The sequence below is a fragment of the Centrocercus urophasianus genome, unplaced genomic scaffold (assembly GCF_019232065.1).
Source record: "Centrocercus urophasianus isolate 14NV4802_14NV808 unplaced genomic scaffold, USGS_Curo_1.0 seq_18, whole genome shotgun sequence".
NCBI classification, from domain to species: domain Eukaryota; kingdom Metazoa; phylum Chordata; class Aves; order Galliformes; family Phasianidae; genus Centrocercus; species Centrocercus urophasianus.
Window position 1 is genome coordinate 6,158,529 of NW_024884733.1, and position 19,429 is coordinate 6,177,957.

The 19,429-nt window shown below is 53.5% G+C and overlaps 3 protein-coding genes across 3 annotated transcripts; 2 read left to right on the plus strand and 1 right to left on the minus strand.

The window, feature by feature from the left end:
• The first annotated feature begins 20 nt into the window (after positions 1-20).
• PRDX6 (peroxiredoxin 6) lies at positions 21-7,229 on the plus strand. Its single transcript, XM_042819227.1, has 5 exons — positions 21-157; positions 434-590; positions 4,659-4,805; positions 5,407-5,553; positions 6,539-7,229. Exons 1-5 carry the CDS (start codon positions 66-68, stop codon positions 6,668-6,670), a joined length of 675 nt encoding a protein of 224 aa, XP_042675161.1. The 5' UTR covers positions 21-65; the 3' UTR covers positions 6,671-7,229.
• Positions 7,230-8,831: 1,602 nt separating this feature from the next.
• On the minus strand, positions 8,832-15,965 carry FAM78B (family with sequence similarity 78 member B). The gene is made up of 2 exons (XM_042819225.1): positions 15,703-15,965; positions 8,832-12,652 (listed from the first exon to the last, which is right to left on the minus strand). Exons 1-2 carry the CDS (start codon positions 15,963-15,965, stop codon positions 12,130-12,132), a joined length of 786 nt encoding a protein of 261 aa, XP_042675159.1. The 3' UTR covers positions 8,832-12,129.
• LOC122160568 (phospholipid phosphatase 6-like) lies at positions 15,964-19,257 on the plus strand. Its single transcript, XM_042819224.1, is given in 4 exon segments — positions 15,964-16,166; positions 16,168-16,298; positions 16,301-16,837; positions 18,371-19,257. Coding segments are annotated over 4 exon segments (1,242 nt in total). The 3' UTR covers positions 18,742-19,257.
• Positions 19,258-19,429: the final 172 nt, after the last annotated feature.

Below are 19,429 nucleotides of genomic sequence, written 5' to 3' on the forward strand. Positions count from 1 at the left end.
CTTCCCCTGGCGAGCCGAGCGGAGCCGAGCAGAGGCGGGTGGCGAGCGGTGCGCAGCTCTCCACTATGCCGGGCCTGCTGCTGGGCGACGAGGCGCCCAACTTCGAGGCGGACACCACACAGGGCCCCATCCGCTTCCACGACTTCCTGGGCGACTCGTGAGCGGCGGGGGCACGGCCGGGGCGGGAACCGGCGTCGGAGCGGGGCGGGGCGGTGGGCCCGGGGTTCCCGAGCGGCATTGTCGGCCCAGCGGTCCGGCCGCGTGTCACCGTCGTGCGCGGCAAAACGCGGCTCCCGGAGGCGGAGGGCGCCGGGCGGATCCGAGCCTGCTCGGTTCGCATCCCGAAGTGGGACGAGGGGGGGGTAAAACGATGAGCTTGGTTTTCGGAACCGATAGCTTTGTCCTCACGCCGTCCCCTGCTCTCCTCTTTCAGATGGGGCATCCTCTTCTCCCATCCGCGGGACTTCACACCCGTCTGCACCACGGAGCTGGGCCGGGCGGCCAAGCTGGCACCCGAGTTCAGCAAACGCAACGTGAAGATGATCGCCCTCTCCATTGACAGCGTCCCCGACCACCTCGCCTGGAGCAAGGTAGGGGTGCCTGCAGCAAGGTAGCAGTGCCTGGCAGCACTGCGGCTGTGCTCTGAAGGCCAAAGGAAAAGTTCAGTCACGGGAGAGCTGTGAGCTGCAACTCTATGGCAGTGCGAGAAGCTCAGAGGATGTGTTAAAACAGGAAAGATGTCAGCGTTGGTGGCTGGGCTTAGTGGTCCCTTCTGATCTTAGTGGCTCTGCGATTCAAACTGGCAGTCTTGAAAGGGTGCAGCTTGTAGAATCAATCTTAGAACCCTTAGAGTTGGAAGGGATAGGGTTGCCCAGGGCATTATCCAGCCTCACCTTGAAAGTCTGCAGGAATGGGGCACCAACCACATCGTTAGGGCTAACACATCACTTGTGTCCAGGCAGAGGAAAGTACACAACGAACAAGCAGTGACACGTTGAATATAAAAGTACAAATAAGAGCACGTCAAATATGAAATGCTTATAGGGAAATAGAAGAATGGTGGCACAGAAGTAGCTTATTTAAGGAATAGAAAAGCTGCTAATGGAAAACTTCAAAGGCAGTGTCAACAGGGGTGTTGTTGACACTGTCATGCTGCCAGGTAGCATGACTCCACATATTAGGGATATAAAATGAGTACTGAGACTTAGTGGACAGAGTACAAGAATCCCTGAGTGAGTTATCTGCTTCTTTCTTTACTCTTAAAAGTGGGAATGTTCTGTCACGTTTTCCAGGAGTCAGATGTATGCAAATAAGAAGTAATAAAGGTGAGAAATTTCCACATTCAAACGTTACTTCATGTCTGAATGGCTTTAGAAATTGCCTAATTGCCTTAATGCTTAAATTGACCTTTGTGCCTGAGTGGTGCATAGCTGATGTCCCACCAAGCCTCAGAAGGGCCTGGGAAAAACAGCATCAAAATCCTAACCAGTAACTGAGGTCTTTGCACTGGTCAAACTGGCTGAAACCACCATCAAATTAGTAGATAATGTTCCACTAAATGGAACAGAAAGTTTGGGTTGTGTTTTGTAAAGGAGTCTCGTCTCCTGGTTTGTTAGAACCCTTTGAAGACCTGTACAGATGATGCTGCCTATTACAAAGCCCTTGGCTTTCCAGGAAGGTTTTCGAGGAAATGAGCTCTGAAAAGGATTTATTATGTAGGGTGATAGGAGGAAACAGTAAGTTGTGTCAAGGAAGGGAAGCAGTGAGCTCCCTAGAGGGGCTGCAGGGATGCGTGGCGTTCACCATACTCGGATGATCTGGGAGAAAGGTGAACAGTGAGCTGGCTTGGTAATGCTACAGAATTATTTAGCTTAACCTCAGGTAAAAGAAGTTGCAGAAAAGTTGCAAAACAGCCTCATGATGCTGACGAGACGAAGAATTTGGAAAGGCCTGAGGGCAATAGTCCAAGCTGCAGCTAATATGCTGCCAGGCTGGGAGGGGCCTGAGAGACAGTCGTTTGGAAATGTCTGCTCGGCACCTGTTGAAAGAAAAACTTTGAAAGTCCTCTGGAGCAAAAGATCAAATTAGTGAGGATAAATCCATAGCAGACAGTTTCTGATGTGTTTGAAATTGCTCATCTCACAGATGAGAGAACAAGAAAAGGTGTAGAGGGGGAGCAAAGCTGCCTGAATAGAGATTTGAGCAGGTTTTCTTTCACTGCAGAGCAAGTGGGGTGCTTTTGCATGGGAATGAGAAGATATGTCAGGTTGTGACACAAAGAGTTTAACTAAGTAGGAAGGCAGCTGTTCAGATCTGATGAAGTGCCCCCCCCCAAGAGGTTCTGCCCACCCGTGGAGCTTGAACAGAGATGCCATCCTTTGGTGGCAGGTGCAAAAGTGGTCTGCATTGATTGCTAGACTAAGATCTAGAAACTGCAGTTTCCTTCACTAGATATTAGAAATCCCAGGAATGAGCAAAACTTTGGGCAGTTAAACCTCTTCATGTAACGTTCCTCTACCTTCCTATACTTTCTCTGTGGATGAAGCTTCCTTCATCTGAAGTACTGCCCAGGGGGAAGCAAATGTGCAAGAGGGAAGGCTGAATTTTGCATGAAACAAGAAAGAAGCCTCTGCTTCCTTTGTTCCCAAATTTCAGTGGGCAGATAGGGCCTGGAAAGTTGATAAACCAGGCCGGTCAGCTCAACTGGCAGCAAAGAGCAGTGCTGTAAAACAGAGTAGCCATAGCTGTCACACCAATTTGCTTAACTCTGCTTTATCAGCCAAAGATGTCACTGCTCTTAGTCACGCCTCTCCCAGACCCAGGGGCTTGCTCCTCTCATAACAAGCCAGCAGTAGATCCTGCTCTGCTGTCCCCCATGGTCCATGTGCTGCTTCTCCAAGACCTGGCTGAATAGATGAGTCCCTCGAGAAGGACTAACATGGCATCTGCCCCCACAGCAGCAGGTCTGTGGCAGGCAGAGAGATGGTCATCTCCTGAGAAGCCAGTGTTTGTTGCAGGGTTGTCTGGCTCGTGCTGAGCATGTCAGAGGAGGTTTCAGCATTCTCTTAGATCACTGATGAGTAAGGTGAATAAATCATTCTAGCGATGTCTGCTTTCAGCTTGGACTCTGGAAGGTTTACAGGGAAGTGAGTAAGTCTTATGTGTCCTGTTGCAAAATAGGGTGGGGTGTATGAAGCCATTTGTACAGTGATTTCCTGCGACATGATATTACGTGTGTTTTGGAATGAATTACAAGCTATAGGATTTGGATCTTGCTTTTCAGCAATCTTCATCTGTCAGTCTGGAGAGAAGGTGCGTGTTTGTCATGGTCTGGCTTTCCTCAACAGCCTCCTGCAGCTCCACGGGATGTTCAGAGATGGGCTGGTCTCTTGTCTTGGCTTTCCTTCCCTGCTTTGCTTTGACAAGGCAGCTCTGCAGGAGTAGGGAACCAGTTCCTTCCCAAAGCAGGCCTGCACACAGCCCAACAGAGGTGAACAGCCCCTTTGTGCAGTTCATTGCTGACTCACTGGAGTGGGGAGAAAGCAAGCAGAGAGAAACACTGCAAGTGTTTCCTGCCACGTGTGTACCACTTGACTGCTTGCAGCATCCTGAGCAGCTGGGGCAGCTCCCAACTGTACCTCCTGCAGCATAGGGGTGCTGAGGGCCAGCACATGGCCTGTTTGCTCTCACTACCTTCAGCACACTGAGTAGGGGTAGGCATTACTCAGGGTCATGTTTCCAACTCTGCCTTTCCCACATTCCACCTGAGCAGGACTGAGCCTGTTCTCATGTTTAAAGCCCAGAGAAAACAGAAGTTTTTACGTACACAGCTGATACCATACCACTTTGGTGTGTAGGAGGCTGCTGTAATTGCTTGAGTCCAGTTTGTTCCCCTGTAATATAAAGAGGACAGAAAGAACAGGCGGCTCTATTCTGGGGCAGAAACCTTGGATTAAATTTGCTTTCATGCTTGCTGCTGCTCTGCTTGTGTTGCCTTGAGTGGGCTTTTCCCAGCCCTCCTGTGGCTCAGTACTTGTCCAAAAATAACTTGAATGTTTTGGCCAAAGCCAGATCAGATTCAGAGATGATCAAAATACAGTTTCTGTGTGAAGCACATCAAGTTAGAACTGGTGCAGGGAGCAATCTCATAAGCTGGTCGCAAGGAGAGTATAGGCAGGTGATGGTTTACTTCCTCTGTCTCCAGGCACAGTTCAGAAAGAAACACGTGGTGTCCCAGCACATGCACAGAGATTACACTCTGTTCTCAGGAACTGTTAAGTAAGCTAAGAGTGGCTTACTGAATGGAGCTGGTTCCTTGCTCAAGACCTGTCACATGTTCAGCATATGAGCTTTGTTAGCTGTAGAGTTGCTGACAGCTCTGCAGTTAGAAGAATTGTTCCTTAGAAGCATGGTTCAGTTCAGGTGTGACTCCAGCACATTCGTCAGAAGTTTGGAATGCTGAACTGAAAGGGACACGTCCATTCTCAGAGCAAGGTGGAAGAATCCCGTGTCACCAGTGGGTGCATGTTTGTGTGGCCCCTCTGCAGCAGTCTGCTCCAGATACACCAGGTCTGCCTGCCTGGCAGACCCAGGTCAAACCACCTCCAACCCATGGTGGGAGCATAACCCTAAGCATTCCAACGATCTTGTCTCTGCAGGACATCAATGCATACAATGGAGATCAACCTGTGGAGAAGCTCCCCTTCCCCATCATTGCTGATAGGAACCGAGAGCTCGCCGTCAAGCTGGGCATGCTGGACCCGGATGAGCGGGACAAGGACGGCATGCCCCTGACTGCTCGTGTGGTGAGCTTGTGGCTTTAGAGCACTGTTGCTTGGCAGGCTGCTCAGCAGCAGGCATTACCTGCCATCCTGCCCTGTGTCCCTGGGGGGAGCAGCTTACGTGCACAGACAGGACCATCCTGGGAGCTCGGTTGACTTGCCTAGGCTAGATCCATGGGTAGTGGAACAAGAAGAGGCTGGCACATCCCTGGCCTGCTGGCATCAGCTCTGTCTTGCTGCTGGCATCAGTTCATCCTTGTGCCTGTCCAAATGGAGAGGGAACATTAAGTCCTTGATCTGCCAGGCTTTTCCTCTCCCCTCCTGTGCTTGTGTTAGAAGGACATAGGCCAGGATGAGGAAACTTCAAGTAGCAAAACAAGATAGCATTAGAAACAGGAGTTCTTAGAGCAAACACTGTTCTACGTATCTGGGAATCAGTTTTTGCTCTAGGAATTACCCACCACGGCATCTCTACTGCCCCCCCCCAAGCACCTCAGTCAAGCAGGGCACTTCCCATGACCAGGAGTGGGAGGGCTGAGTAAATCCAGCAGGGCAGTGGGACAAACACCTTCTGCCAGGCCCCTGATGATGCCCCAGAAACATGACCCTGTCTCCCTGTGCTCAGGTGTTCATATTCGGCCCTGATAAGAAGCTGAAACTCTCCATTCTGTACCCAGCCACCACTGGGAGAAATTTTGATGAGATCCTGAGAGTGGTGGACTCCCTGCAGCTGACAGCATACAAGAAGGTTGCTACCCCTGTGGACTGGAAGGTGAGAAGGGAAGCAGAACTTGTGTGCAGGGGAGGTAAAGGTGCATTAAACATCTAACTGCTTCCTTTGGGAGTGATCTAGGGGTAGGGGGAGCTGCTGCAGTCCAGTTGTATGAATTGGATGCTAAACAAGAGCCCCAAGGGCATTGCTGTGTGGCATCACACAGAGATCTCCCTTCCCTTCCTTCAGTTTTAGGTACCTGCAGATATAGGGCCCGGCCCTTCTGGCTATCAGCATGTGAGCTCTGGGCCAATACGGGTCTTGCCCTTGGAGGGCAAGATAAGGAAGAGCATTGCTGATGTCAGCTGCCAGGCCAAGGTCCACTCAGAAAAACAGCTGGCATGAGCACCCCTCCCTAGATGGCTTGCTGCTCTGCTCCCTTTGAGCAAAGAATGGCTGGAATGGGCACAGCCCTCACTGCATCCTAGCCTTGCGGAAAATTACCAGATGAAGTTCCCTAGTTGCTGTCATCCCTATGCAGCAGCATTATTTCAAATTCCTAAGAATTTGTTCAGGCAACCAAGCCAAAGCAAGAACAAGCAGTGCAGCCTGCCTGCTTGAGCCTGCTTGAGCTAGCTAGCATTTTCCTTGGACCCCCAGCACTGCTTTTGGATCTACACCGCTGGCTTTGGTAGCTGTCACCAAACAAACCTGCCTGTCTGTAGTCAGGAGGGACATTCCTGCTGAGACAGGTGTCCCGGAAAAGGTGATCATGGAGTATTTCTACAGGTACAGCAAGGAGAGCATGGAGGCAGCTTTGTCTCCAACAACCCCAGCCTCCAGCCATGGTTTGGGGTGTGCTCACCCCCTGTGCCATCCAGGGCAGCACAGCTGGCTCACCAGAGGGGACCAGCACTACCTGCACATTGGCACTCAGGCTTTAGGATGGAGGAGCAGAGCGTGTGCCCTGCTGCAGTGCAGAGATCCTCTGCTGTGCAGCTGACCAGCATCCCTGCTGCTCTCACAATTCCCATTTGCTCCTTAGTGTGGTGACAGTGTCATGGTTGTGCCCACCTTACCTGATGAAGAAGCCAAGAAGCTTTTCCCCAAAGGAGTCTTCACGAAGGATCTCCCATCAGGCAAGAAGTACCTGCGTTACACCCCACAGCCCGAGTGAGCAGCTCTGCCCACCCATGCTGCTGGGCACGGTCCTTTGGTGGTGGAAGCCTGCCTGTGCCTGAATCCTGCCTCCCAACCCCTGTGTGATCAGCAGCATCGTACTATGACTCTCACTGACAGTGCATCCTGATACTAAGTCAATCTTCCACATCCCTTTTGTCCCCCACACTCTCTCAAACTAAAACCCTGGGTGTTTTCTTACCTACAAGGAAGAGGTTAGGAGACTGGTGGGTGCTCCAGGGCTCACACGGTGGGCATTTCTCCTGTTTGGCACCAGCTTTTCCTGGCAGCAAATTGAGAAGTGTGGTGTCAGCAGACAGGTCACAAGGGGTGTCCTGCTGGGCCCATGCCTCCCATCAGGTAGCTCCAAACTGCTTCATGCCTTTAGGAGCAGTGGTCACTAACTTGTTTACACCTTCATTTGTTCCCCTTTGTAGGGGAGGAGCTGCAGAGCAAAATCTCTCACTTCTTAATGCTTTCTCTTGCTGAAAGTTGACTGATTGTTTTCAGTGTTTGTGGAAGAGGGAATAGAGCAAATAAACTGGTCTTCAGTACTATGCGTGATGTCCCTTGTCTGCCTCTGCTGGGTTCACCCACATAGCACTGCTGCTTTGTCTACAGTACCCTGACTACTTGACTTGGCTAGCTGGGGCATGCACCAACACTCCTGGCTGGTGGCAGTGCAGAGGCTGCTGCATAAAGCAGTCTGGAAAGCACTTTGCACAAAGGCAGCAGGTATCAGGGCAGCAGTGCTGTCCCTGCTTTGCCAAGGAGCCTCAGTGGGGAAAAGGAAGGAGATGTCTGCTTTGGAGATGTCAAATTGGATTTAGAGGTAGCTACCCTGCTCCTTAGGGCACAGTGCAATCCCTGTAAACTTCCTGCACCCCAACACCAAAACCTCAGAGATTTCTCTGACACTTACCTCTAAATCCTTGGGACTGTGAAGTAGGAAGGTTTGTGATTTGCTTTCCAGGCACGTTTCGCTGCTCCGCCTCACAGCCCCGCTGCCCAGGGGATGCTTCATGCAGGCCCAAACTCGTCAAGCGATGAACCATGTTCAGTGTAATGCTAGGAAAGAAACCGGCTCACTGAATAGCACACAGGCTGCCTGCCCATAGGCATCTCTCACTGTCCACACAGTCAGCAACACTTGGAACCAGCAGCTACTAAGGAAGCTGGCTGGCACAGGGCACAAATGTCCTGCAGAGCCAGCAAGGACTAGCAGTTGCACTGCCACAACCCTGTGCAATGCAATGAGATACCCTCCAGCATCCTGCAGGGATGCAGACTGGATGTTCCCCAACACCGTTCCAAGCTCTCAGCTCTTCCCAGCACCCAGTGCAGGCCACGCCAACCCAGAAGACATCCCTCCCCAGACACGGCTGTCTTTCAGGCTGAGAACTCTTCTTTTCATTAATACATTGCTGTCAGCAACTATTCAGTGACTATTGGTATTCTTTCCAAATGTTTCAATTGCTCCTTTTCCTCAACTCCTGGTTGTGGAAATTTAAGTGAACCTTTGTTAAAAAATTCTCAACTATCCCCATTCATTATTTCTACTGAGGAAAAATAACACCGTCTGATCTCTGTGTGGAATCTTATTCTCCATCTCTCACTGCAGGAACTGAGAGTGGGACTGCAGTTTCCAAGTGGGAACACCCCCTGTCTGTGCATTTTTTCAGCCTGACAAAGTTTGACAGATTCCCAAGTTCCCCACGATCTGCAAGAGCTCCCAGGTTCCATGCAGTACTCTGGCACACAGCCCTCACCCTGACCTGATTTCCCCAGGGAGAAAGGGCAGCCTGCACCCCTCCACCCCTCGCAAACATTCCGGCCTGCTGCCCAGAAAAGCCAGACTTAAGCAGACAGAACAGTTTGGTTCCAGTACAGATTGAATGTTCTTTTAATCCCAGAGAAGTGAAACGCAACATTTGTTCGAGTTTGCAATAACATCCAAAGACAGAAGTCCAAGCCCCCTACTCCGTAAAGTCATTTGTGTTTAAGGCACTCTGCAAAACCAGCTTTCATCTTCTCTTCCTTCCGATTTTCTCCACACAACAGCAGAATACCTGATTTTGTCTTTTCTCCGTAGTGACACCCACACGTCCTTGCTCTTATCACCATCTCCAGAAATTGGCAACATCAAGTACAGCGTGAGCCAAACAGAAAAACACCAGGAGGCCGGGCCAATAAATACATACGGGCACGGGAGGGAGTGCAGCGCCTGAGGGGGAGGAGGAGGCTTCGAGGTCCTGCAGGAAGAGGCCAGGCACAGGATGTCCTCCCTGCAGGCACTGATGTGATTCCTCTTCCCCAGTTCTCCCTCCCTCCCTCCCAAAAGGGGATAGGATGGGAGCGGGTGCCCACGAGCATCCCTCCCCATTGGCGCTCCCGAAATGCGCAGGGGAGACCCAGCCACCCCTGCCGCGCAGCAGAAATGACCCCCGAGTTCCAGCTGTCAATAAATACAAATAAATAACTTAAATACATCTTAAATAAATAAATAAGAAATAAATAAGAAATAAATAAGTGAGCCGAGCACGCGAGCAAGCAGCCGCGTCCGCATGGGTGCCGAGGACAAGGGTGGCACTTGTGGCACCCACTCCGGCTTCACCCGCCTGCCCCGCAGGCGTTTCCCAGCACCCGCAGCAACGCTCTGAACCCAGAGAGATTGACGGGTGCTTCCCAAAGTGCTGTGCCCAAGTGGTATGTGGGCACAGCCATGAAGCCACAGGACGGAGCAGAAGGGGCACCTCAGGATGAGGGGGAAGCGCGACCTGTCCCTCCCTGAGATAACGAGGTGCCGGCTACAAGCAGGGATGGGGATGGAGTGCTAGAGGGGCTAGCGTCCCATGGGGTGGTTTTACAGCTGAGCTCAGGAGGCCAGGTGCTCCTCCCAGAGCCAGCACTGGGGCTCCCAACTGGGGCCCTCAGAAAGAAGGGCAGCCAAGCTGCAAGCAACCTCAGACTTGAACATGCAAGCAGATCCTTAGAGGGGCTGATCACTCCCTACACACCGAGGAGATGCAGCCAATCCTCTGCCTCTCTCCCTCTGTGCTTCAATGCCACACAGCCCTTTGCTGCATCATTTCCTTGGGCTCAACTGCCCTCCAGCCCCTGCAAAGGGGTTTCACAAGAGCTTTTGGGATTGTTTCTGTCCTAGCAGGTCAACAATACACACCTGTCTTATTTCACACTGAAAGGTATGTCCCCTTCTTCCTCCTCCCCCACATTTTGATGCAAATTGTATTGAAAGTTTCTAACAGCTTTTCCACACACACTTTTGATAAACATAACATCAGCAATAGCTAAAATTGCCTTTGATCACGTGTCCATACAAAAACACTGGCTGAATCTCACAAAAACAAGGTGCCCAGTGCTCACCATTTCCTTGCAGAAACTCTGCTCGGAAAAGCAAAGCAGACCAGAGCTCAGAGCCTGCTCTCCCTCCAGGCTTTTCTCATGGCAAGGACTCACCCAGTCCTCAGCTAACCCAAAGCAGTTGCTTCCCAGGCCACCAAACTGCTCTGCCTGCACCAGGCCGAGCAGGAGGAGCAGGACCACAGCCCACAGCACATCAAAGTGTTCGCCAGGGCGTTGGTGTGCAATGCTCCCAGAGGAAAAAAAAATAAGAACTGAATAAGCAGCAAAGCCTAATGAGAGTAATAAATAGCATGGGGATTTCACAGGGATTTTTGGTCTAAGACACCCAGGAGTCCCTTTGCTCATGGGGAGCAGCTCCCAGATGCCAGAGGTGTGCGTCTCGCCCTGGAAAAGCATGAGCTGCACCTGAAGCTTTGCAGGGGTTTGTGCGTACTTCAGAGAGCGATGCTGTGGGAAGGCTCTGCCCCAAGGCGTGGGAGAAAAAAGGCTCCTCTGCAGCAGGGGGAGCAGGTTTTGCACACTGGGGAAAGCAAAGAAGTCCTGAGCTGGGCTGCCTGACACCCAGGTTCAAGGAAGTGCTCCTGATGCTGCAAAAAAGGCTTTGACAAGAGTAGACAGTGAGACGGTTCCCAGGCTCTCCCAGCAGCAAGGGGAATGCAGGAAGCTCCAAGCAGAAATACCTCACATCCCCACAGCAGCAGAAACCTTCATTGCACAAAGGCAGGGGCACAAGCTGGAGGTATGGCAGCATGAAACAGAGCAGGGAAAGCAGCAAAAGCCATATTCATCTGCCCGGGACCCTGCAGCAACACAGGGCACCTGAAACTGTCCTTGGGTGGGGACAAAGCCACTGTGGCTTCTGCTGCTGCTGCTGCAACCAGGAAGGTGCAACCACCAGAGCTCAGCTGAAAGAAGGGAAAAGTTGCTCCCCTGCTACAACAAGCAGGGAATTGTACACTGCAGCCCACAGCACCAGCACCTCCCCACAGACCAGAGAGATGCCAGCATTCCAGGCAGTGAAGGGCACAGGGTGGAGAAAAAGGCAACCTGCCAGACACCTGCAACAGCACGAGCAACTTGTACATGCACACACGCTGCACTGCTCCATGGGTGGCTGAGGATCAAACCTCCCACACCAGCAGGCATTTGGGTGGAAGATGAACAAGCACACAACCTCTTGCTATGCACTCATGTCTGCAGTGGAAGCATCAAAATCCTGGAGTACCTCCAAGCTTTTCTGGATACCACGCAAACACCATCAGTAGCTGCCTGCTCTCCTTCGCCTCTGTGAAAAGGCATCGCTTGTGATTTCTCTTCTGGTTGAGAATAATTCTTGCTCCAGCAAAAGAAATGGCTGGCGGGGATGGGGGGAACTGCAAAGATTTAGTGCACCATAAAACTGAAGGATATCTAACCTGCCCTCAAGTCTCACTCCTAGACAGGAATGAACTATGTCATCGCCTACATTCACAACCACTCCAAACACACCGAGACGCATGCATAATGTCCTGCTTCCAGTCAGCTGCAGAAAGCCCCTCTCAGGCAGAGATGACTGCTGGCACTGGGCTCTGACTGGGCACCAGCTCCCACACTGCTTCCAGGCCCTTCCAAGTCCCAGACAGCATAGCAACATGCTGATTATCCATCTGAAATGCATAGGTAGAGACATCGAGGGGAAGGGTGACTGCACAACCCCCCATGTCTGGCAGGCATGGGCTCCTCTACTACAGCTAATGGGGTGGAAAGCAGCATTTGCCACAGGCACGGTTTTATCATGCTCCTGCTCCTCACACTTTCCTGCAAGGAGGCAGGAGATGGTTGGATAAAACAGCCTTTTTTCAAGCCACAAGCCCTAGAAGCACTTAAATCCACTTCCTGGGACCAGCTTGGCAATTCCTCTCCACAGCCAGGCCAAGCTCATGCTCTCTTTCCAACTGTGGAACTTCCAACCACAGCTACAAAGGCAGGCGAACTCAAGAGGTCTGCTTTGGCTCAGGAATCCCACTCATTTGCACCACACCAACAGCACCAAGGTCCCCACGTGCACGCACCAGTGCGTGCCCCGGTGCTGTGCTACTTGGGAGGTATAACAACTATAGGCTGGCCTCGCTTGGGTCTCCACATGAGGACTTGGGCATCGTTGGCATTGGGTTTCACTAGTGCATTTGGTGGGATGGGCTCCATCCTGCTTAAGATCCGGGGCTGCTCCTGCTGAGTCCTTCCCACCAGTCGTGCCCGCTGCCCCAGGAGCTGCATGGGATCAACCTCAATGTCCACTCGCATCCGCCACTTTATAGTCTGCAAGATGATCTTTTCCTTGGTAGTGGTGTTCATGGCTACCAGCCACGTGGTAAAGCTCTGGTCCCTTTTAATCCTGGTCAGCAACGGCACATTACTGTTGCTCACAGGGACAGCCCACGTCACGCTGGGGTAGAAATTGTCATTCATGCTCACCGAGAACCTGGAGATCTTGTTTGTGGGCCCAACCAGGGTCACAGTTTCTGTGGTGTTTCCATACCAGGGGTAGCTCACTCCATCAGAATCACTGATGGCTTTTACTCTTCCTTCTCGCAAGTCGGGCAGCTCCCAGCTTGACCTGGTGAACAGAGACAGAAAGGGCAGGTTACTGGGGAAACGGCAACAGCAGTGCTTGAGCAGTGCCTGCAGTGGAAGGAACATAGCAAGCTGCTGTGTGCTGGCATGTGCAGGGCAAAGCACTTGCTGTAGAGCAGAAGGAAAAAGTACAGGTAAAAGGATAACAATTCTATCTGAAACCCCACTGAAAAAGCCATTCCTTCCAGAGCCACTGGCAGCTCCATACCAGCCAAAGCTGTTCACCAGTGTCTGTCTCTGGCATCACCCATCGGGTCCTCCCTCTGGGAACACTAACTCAAGAACAGAGCTTGGGAAACACCTTCCCACCTGCAGGAAGCCCCTGATGACCTCGTTCAAGAACAAATTCAGCTTTAGCTCCTTCACTGAGTCAGTCAAAGCCAGCAGGAGCCTCTGCTCTGCCAACACAACAGCATTTTAATTAACCTGCAATCTAACCAAGTGGGCCCATACTCATTTCTGAGTGACTCTCAGGTCACTCTCTCCTTAATCTCATTAATGACGAGAAAAAAATAACAGCCTTCCCTGCATGTCAGCTGCAGCATGGCCACAACCTGCACCAAGCCTCAAGCAGCTTCCCCCAGCCTACAGCTCAGTCTGCAATTTTTACACCCCTAAATATAGACATTTGCTAAGACGCAGGTGCAGTAATTAAATACCACAATCATGCCTGCTGCTGGTGTGACGAAATCCCTGACATATTGTTAGAGTTGTGGGTGGGGGGGAATTCCAGCCAAAATCTTGGCTGCAAACCACGTTAGCAACACCAGGCAGATGCAGCGATGGAGAAGATCACCACGTGGTAATTATCAGCAGGGAGCGGGGACAGTGGCCACCCAGCTCAGCAAGACCCAGCCCAGCTCACACAGATCTTTCCTGAAATCCTAAGAACAAACAAAGCAGAAATTCTTTGGATGCTGCATTTTCAATTTAAAACGCAGACAGAGGAGGCTGTGCTAGGTCTCCATCCTGAGGCACATCAGGTTCCCAGTATGTGAGTATCTGAAAAAAACTGGCTGTACCACTGCTGGATATCAAAGGAAGGAGAACAAAACAGAAACCTTGAAAGTCCTCAGGCATATTGCTCCAGTTGAAGCCTCCTGCTGAGCTCAGATGCACACAGATCTGGGCTCTGAAGCTGCCAACGAGCAGCAGGAAGCATCTGGTTTCCATCCTTCCCAAGATGCAATGATCTGCACTCACTCTGACCCTCCTGGGCACCCCCCCCAGTGTTGCACACAACAACGCCACCTGCTCTGAAAGTAAGGAGGATGGGGTCATCCCCAGCATCCCCTGCCTGTGCTCAGCCCCACACTAACTCCATTAGCCCAATGGCTGGCTTGGGGCAATACTGAAGGCAGCTCATCTGTGGCCTCCAGGTCCCTCTGCCCTTGAGGAAGGGCAGGAAACTGGAGGAAATTGATCCCGACACAGCACCGCAGCCTCTGGCACCCACAAGAAAACCCAAGCAGGGTTCTACTTTCAGGAAGGGCAGCCAGGATAGGGCAGGCAAACTCAGCAGCTTGAGGCAAACCCGAGGCTGGTGCCAGCTGCTCCTGCTCCCCAGCAGGATCAGGGCTGGGAGAGCTGCTCCAGCCCAGCACTACAGCAGCAAGAACAGCCCTGCAGGCGAGGGCAGGCAGCGCCATCTCTCCTGTCAGGAAGCCACGGCAGCCCAGAGCTGTGTGAAGTGCCACCTACTTCCATGCCTAGGATTGCCAGGGCAGCCTCCATCTGCTCCCTCCCTTGGAAATGCAAGCAGACTGACTCCGATAGTGACAGCACATCTTCCAGCATAGGGTTGAGAAGAGAGGGTGCTTTTCTAGATCTGGAAAGTGATGGAAGGGAGCAACTCCTGTGCCTGCACTCCTACACACCAACGCTCACACTAAGGGCGGAAAGGACAGCACATGCTGTGCTGGAAGGGATGTCCAGAGCCCACAGTTTCTGAGGCTGGAAATCCTCATTTCCAGCAAGGGCTGCTCTGCTGTCCTTCATTTCTGGGGATGTGGGAACAGACGAATGGGTAAATCCCAGGCAGCAGCAGGAGGGCTCTCAGAGCTTAACACCAAGCACTGCATGCGGTGCCACATAGATTCCCCTATTTCTGCCCTCAGAGAAATAGAATCCTGCTGTTCCCAGAAGCGATCAAGAAAAATCAGGTTGACAGGACGAGTGCAGTGACAAACCTGGCTGTGAGCACAGCACCGACCAGCAGCGTTTGGAGCGGATGGAACCCACGGTTCAGCCAGCAGCCTCTGCACCTGCACAGCCCAGCACCAGGCTGACCCTGCTTCCTCAGCAGCCGCTGCACACGGCAGAAACCATAGCAGCACAGCCAACTGCATTGCTCTCTGGTGTCCTCCTGGGCCATGCATGTGGAATCTTCAAGCAACACCATTCATGTAACCATGCTGGTGCATCTATCACCTCACAGAAATGCAGTAGTGCCTTCAACCCATCACAGACCCATCCCAGGGCCCCAGTCTAATCCCAAAGCCATACCAGGGCCCCATCTCCTCAAGTAATGATACTGAGGCAACCGTCTCCTCACAGAACCACACCAGGGCCTGTATTGTGTCATGGGCTCCAGCGCCTCACCTAACTGCACCAGGGCATCCATTCCCTCATGTAACCATGCAGGACCCACATTTGTTTACATAAGTGCACCAGGTCCTCCAGCTCCTCACGCTTCTGCCCCCTCAATGAACCACATGACGACCCCTATCTGTTCACATAACCACACTAAGACCTCCATCCCCTCACATAGCCATTCCATAACCTCCATTGCGCCACGTAACCGCACTGGGGACTCCATCCCTTCGTGGGGTTACACGGGAACCTCGAACCGTTCACACAGCTGCACCAGGACCTCCACCCCTCACACACCCAGCTCAGGACCGCCATTCCCTCACATAAGGACATCCGCTCCCTCCCCGCACACCCTCCCCTGCCACCCCTCAGGTGCGCCGCAGTGCCGCCCGCTGCCGCCCCCCGCCCGGTGCCGCCCGCCCTCCCGCTCCCGCCGCTCACACGCCGAGGTCGCTGTAGGTGTTGTAGAACTCCATGTGGTTGCAGGCCTGGATCCAGCCCACCACCCAGGTGTGGCGCCGGGCGATGGGCGGCATGAGGACGCGCGCCGAGGCGCGGAAATAGGGCGTGCGGTACCGCAGCACCACCGGCGAGCTCTCCTCGATGGCAGTGGCCGCCGGCTCGATGGTGGCCGACACGTCGGACACCACGATGTGCTCCCGCCGCACCCGCGCCTTGCAGGCCACGCTCTGCAGGCAGCCCATGGCCGCCGCCCCGCCGCCTCCGCCGCGCTCACCCTCCTCCGCGACGCGGGGGCCAGGCGGAGGCCCGGCGTCCCCTCGCCGCCCGCCCCACCATCGCCGCCCGCGCACCGGCGCCCGCACCGGCGCCGGCAGGGCGAACGCGCCGCCGCTTCTCTTGCGGCCCTCGCCGGCCACCGTCCGCAGGCTCGGGGCGGGGCAGGGAGGAACGGGAGGGATCCTCCGGCCAGCAGGGGGCGCCGCAGCCCCGCGCTTCGTCCTGGCATCCGTGTTCCCTAGCAACCGAGAGGCGGCGGCGGCGGCGGAAGCGGAAGTTCGGCAGCCCGGCGGCGGGTGGAACGGAGCTCTGCCGCGGGGCCCGGCGGCGCGGGTACCGGGACGGCTGGGCCGCAGGAGGCGGGGTTACAGCGGGGGCCGCCGGCGGCGAGCCTCCTGGCGGTGGGTCACCCGCGTTGGCCTTTCCGGACCCGGCCCCACCGCCATGCCCAGTCCCCGCGGCGGCCGCGAGCGCCGGAGCGCTCGCCCCGAGTTCGCGTCCCTGCTGAACCAGCGTGGCCCCGGGGTCCCGGACAGCCCGTCCCGCCGCCGCGAGTCGGCTGGCTCCGCGCCCCCGCCGCTGCCCGAGGAGGACTGCATGCGGCTGAACCCGTCCTTCGTGGGCATCGCCCTCAGCTCTCTGCTCGCCGTCGACCTCTGGGCCTCCAAGCGCCTGGGTGTGTGCGCCGGAGAGGCCTCGGCTTGGGGCAGCGCCCGCCCGCTGCTGAAGGTGGTTGAGGTGTCAGGGCACGGCATCCCCTGGCTGCTGGGCACCTTCTACGGGCTCTGCCAGAGCGACAGCTCGGCTGCCAGGGAGGTGCTGCTCAACCTGTTCTTCGGTGAGGCCGGGAAGGGGCTCCCCGGGCGGGAGGACGGGTCCGAGGGAAGGGGAGAACAGAGAGAACCCGACTGATCTGAGCCTTCGCAGCCCCAGGGAGCCACGTGGCTCCCAACAGCTGTTGTGGCTGCCAAGAGCTGCGGCATCTCAACAGTTTACTCAAGCACGCAGACATCAGCGCCTGCAGGCTCACTGCAGGCAGTACCTGCTTGTGCTGATCTGTATCAGCCAGTGTGGAAACCTGGTTCAAAGCACGCACTGTAATTATGCGTGGTGTAATGTTTTTTTTCCCCTGGCGTCCTGCTGGGTAGATGTAGATTCAACATTTTTGCTTGCCTAGAAACTGCAGTAGCTTCAGAACAACAGACCTCTCCTGAACCCCAGTCCTTACCCCGTGAGATACCAAGGTGTCTTGTGTGCATTGTTTGAATCTAAATGTTTGATGGGGAATGCAAGTTTTCATGCATATTGTTTACTTTGCACTGTGTGGTCAGATCACTGTCCCTGGAGAAATGGTGGGAGGCCCTTGGTGGCCTCCAACCACTGCTCTGCTCAGAGTAGCACTATCATGGCACCAGGACCACCCTCTGGGAAAGGAGCCCTACCTGATATCCAGATGCAATAAAAAGAAAGGATTTAAAAGAGCTTATTTTTTTTAAAAAAAAAAAAAAAAAAAAAAAAACCCTCATACAAATCAAACAAACATTTGTTCTTAAATGATTAAAACCCTCATACAAATCAAATAAACATTCATTCTTAAATGATTAACCAAAGAGAACAAACTGAAGTAGCCAAAGGACTTTGTGCCCAGCAACAAAGGTTACAACAAGCAGATATCAATCTCTCAGATATGGCTTCCTAGAAAGAAGCAGCCACAGCAGCCAACACTGGAAGCTAGCTAAATGGGAGAGAGAAGACACCGCTGGCTGCCCTTGTCAGACAGCAGTTGACTTCTCACTGGTACTTCTGACTTCTATCACAATAGCACTCTGGGAGAAAGCTGGTGCTAAGCCATCTTGTCAAGTCTTAAAAGCCAAAGCCTGGTTACCTTTTACACACTGGTGCCCTCAGCAGCAGGGAGAAGCCAGGTAAGGAGCTGTGAGCCCTCAGACTGCTGAGGAGTGCCTGGACCCCCTTTGCACTGAGCCACAGCTGAGCACCAGAAGCAAAATGATCATTTACCAGGGTCAGTGCACTTTGTGCAGTGATGATGAATCAGCATGGACTGGCAGGGAATATTAACCCCTTGGATGGCTTCAAATTAGGGAAGGATTTGTGCTGAGTCACAAAGAACGGATTTCACACAGGAAGAAAAGCCCAGCCTAGAGTGCTGACAGATGTGCTCGTGCACAAATCTAGGGCCTGGATGAGTGCTATGCTCTCCTTGCCTAGATCTGCAGCCGTGGGAAACACCACCTTCTCTTAGCAGCTTTGGTAGCTATGCATTTTCATACATAATGGCTTTGCATTGTTTCTCATCTCCCATGGGACAAAACACTTCCATTTTTGCTCACTTGTTTCTATTGTCTCCTAGCACTGGTGCTGGATCTCGTGCTGGTGGCAGTGGTGAAAGGGATCGTCAGACGGCCACGGCCTACCCACAACAAGATGGACATGTTCGTCACCGTCTCAGTGGACAAGTACTCCTTCCCATCGGGCCATGCCACCAGAGCTGCCCTGGTCTGCCGCTTTGTTCTGCACCACCTGGTGCTTGCCATCCCACTGCGGGTCCTCGTGGTGCTCTGGGTTCTCGTCGTTGGCATTTCAAGGGTCATGCTGGGCAGGCACAATGTGACGGATGTGCTCTTTGGCTTGTTCCTGGGCTACGTGCTGTACAGCGTGGTGGAGTACTGCTGGCTCTCCCCGCTGAACGCGCCTGCCCTCTTTGCACTCTGGAGCCATTGATGGCTGCACCCCTCCCAAAGGAGAGGGCATACACCCTGTTCTCTAAGTGCACATGGAGAGGGGTTATGCTGCGACTCCTATCTGTCCAGCCAACACTTAACACTAGTGGTGCTGCAGGCTCCCAGGCCTGCAGTTAGACACTTGGTGCTGTCTTGCCCTGCTGACGGGCAGTGAGGCAGAGCGTGCGCTGGTCAACCAGCTGCATTGACTGCTCTCCAGTGACAAACCGGTCCCTGCAGAGCCTGGGAAGAGGTCAGCACATCCATCCGGCAGCTCACTGCTGATACTGTGAATCAGCATGCCCTTGCTGGGCACCTGCTGTATTAGCCTATGGTGTATGTGGTAGCTGGGGCTTTGCAGAGGTTTCTCCGCAATTACCCGTGTATCTGTGTGCTATAAATACACTGATCATGTTGCTGTTGTGAGTGCACTTTCTGCAGTCTCCTCCATAATACCCATCTAGGGGGGGACTCATCAAGATCTGTTCTCATGTTTATAAAGAGTTCTGCCTTCTAAGTAATGTCTCTTCCCTTTTTTGTGTGATTTAAACACTGCCCCAAGACCAGATCTCAACCAGCAAGGTCACATGTATCTGGCTGCCAGTACTGTGGGGAAGGAATGAGGTGGCCAAGGGTTTGGTCCATCCGTTCCCTCTCCAAGAGGTGGGGAAGCAGCTCCCAGCAGCAGC

Coding starts and splice junctions, on each gene's coding strand:
- PRDX6 (XM_042819227.1), top strand. CDS start 66: ATGCCGGGCCTGCTGCTGGGCGACGAGGCGCCCAACTTCGAGGCGGAC. Junction 158..433: donor CACGACTTCCTGGGCGACTC/GTGAGCGGCGGG, acceptor CTCCTCTTTCAG/ATGGGGCATCCTCTTCTCCC. Junction 591..4,658: donor ACCACCTCGCCTGGAGCAAG/GTAGGGGTGCCT, acceptor TTGTCTCTGCAG/GACATCAATGCATACAATGG.
- FAM78B (XM_042819225.1), bottom strand. CDS start 15,965: ATGGGCTGCCTGCAGAGCGTGGCCTGCAAGGCGCGGGTGCGGCGGGAG. Junction 12,653..15,702: donor ACCTACAGCGACCTCGGCGT/GTGAGCGGCGGG, acceptor TCTGTTCACCAG/GTCAAGCTGGGAGCTGCCCG.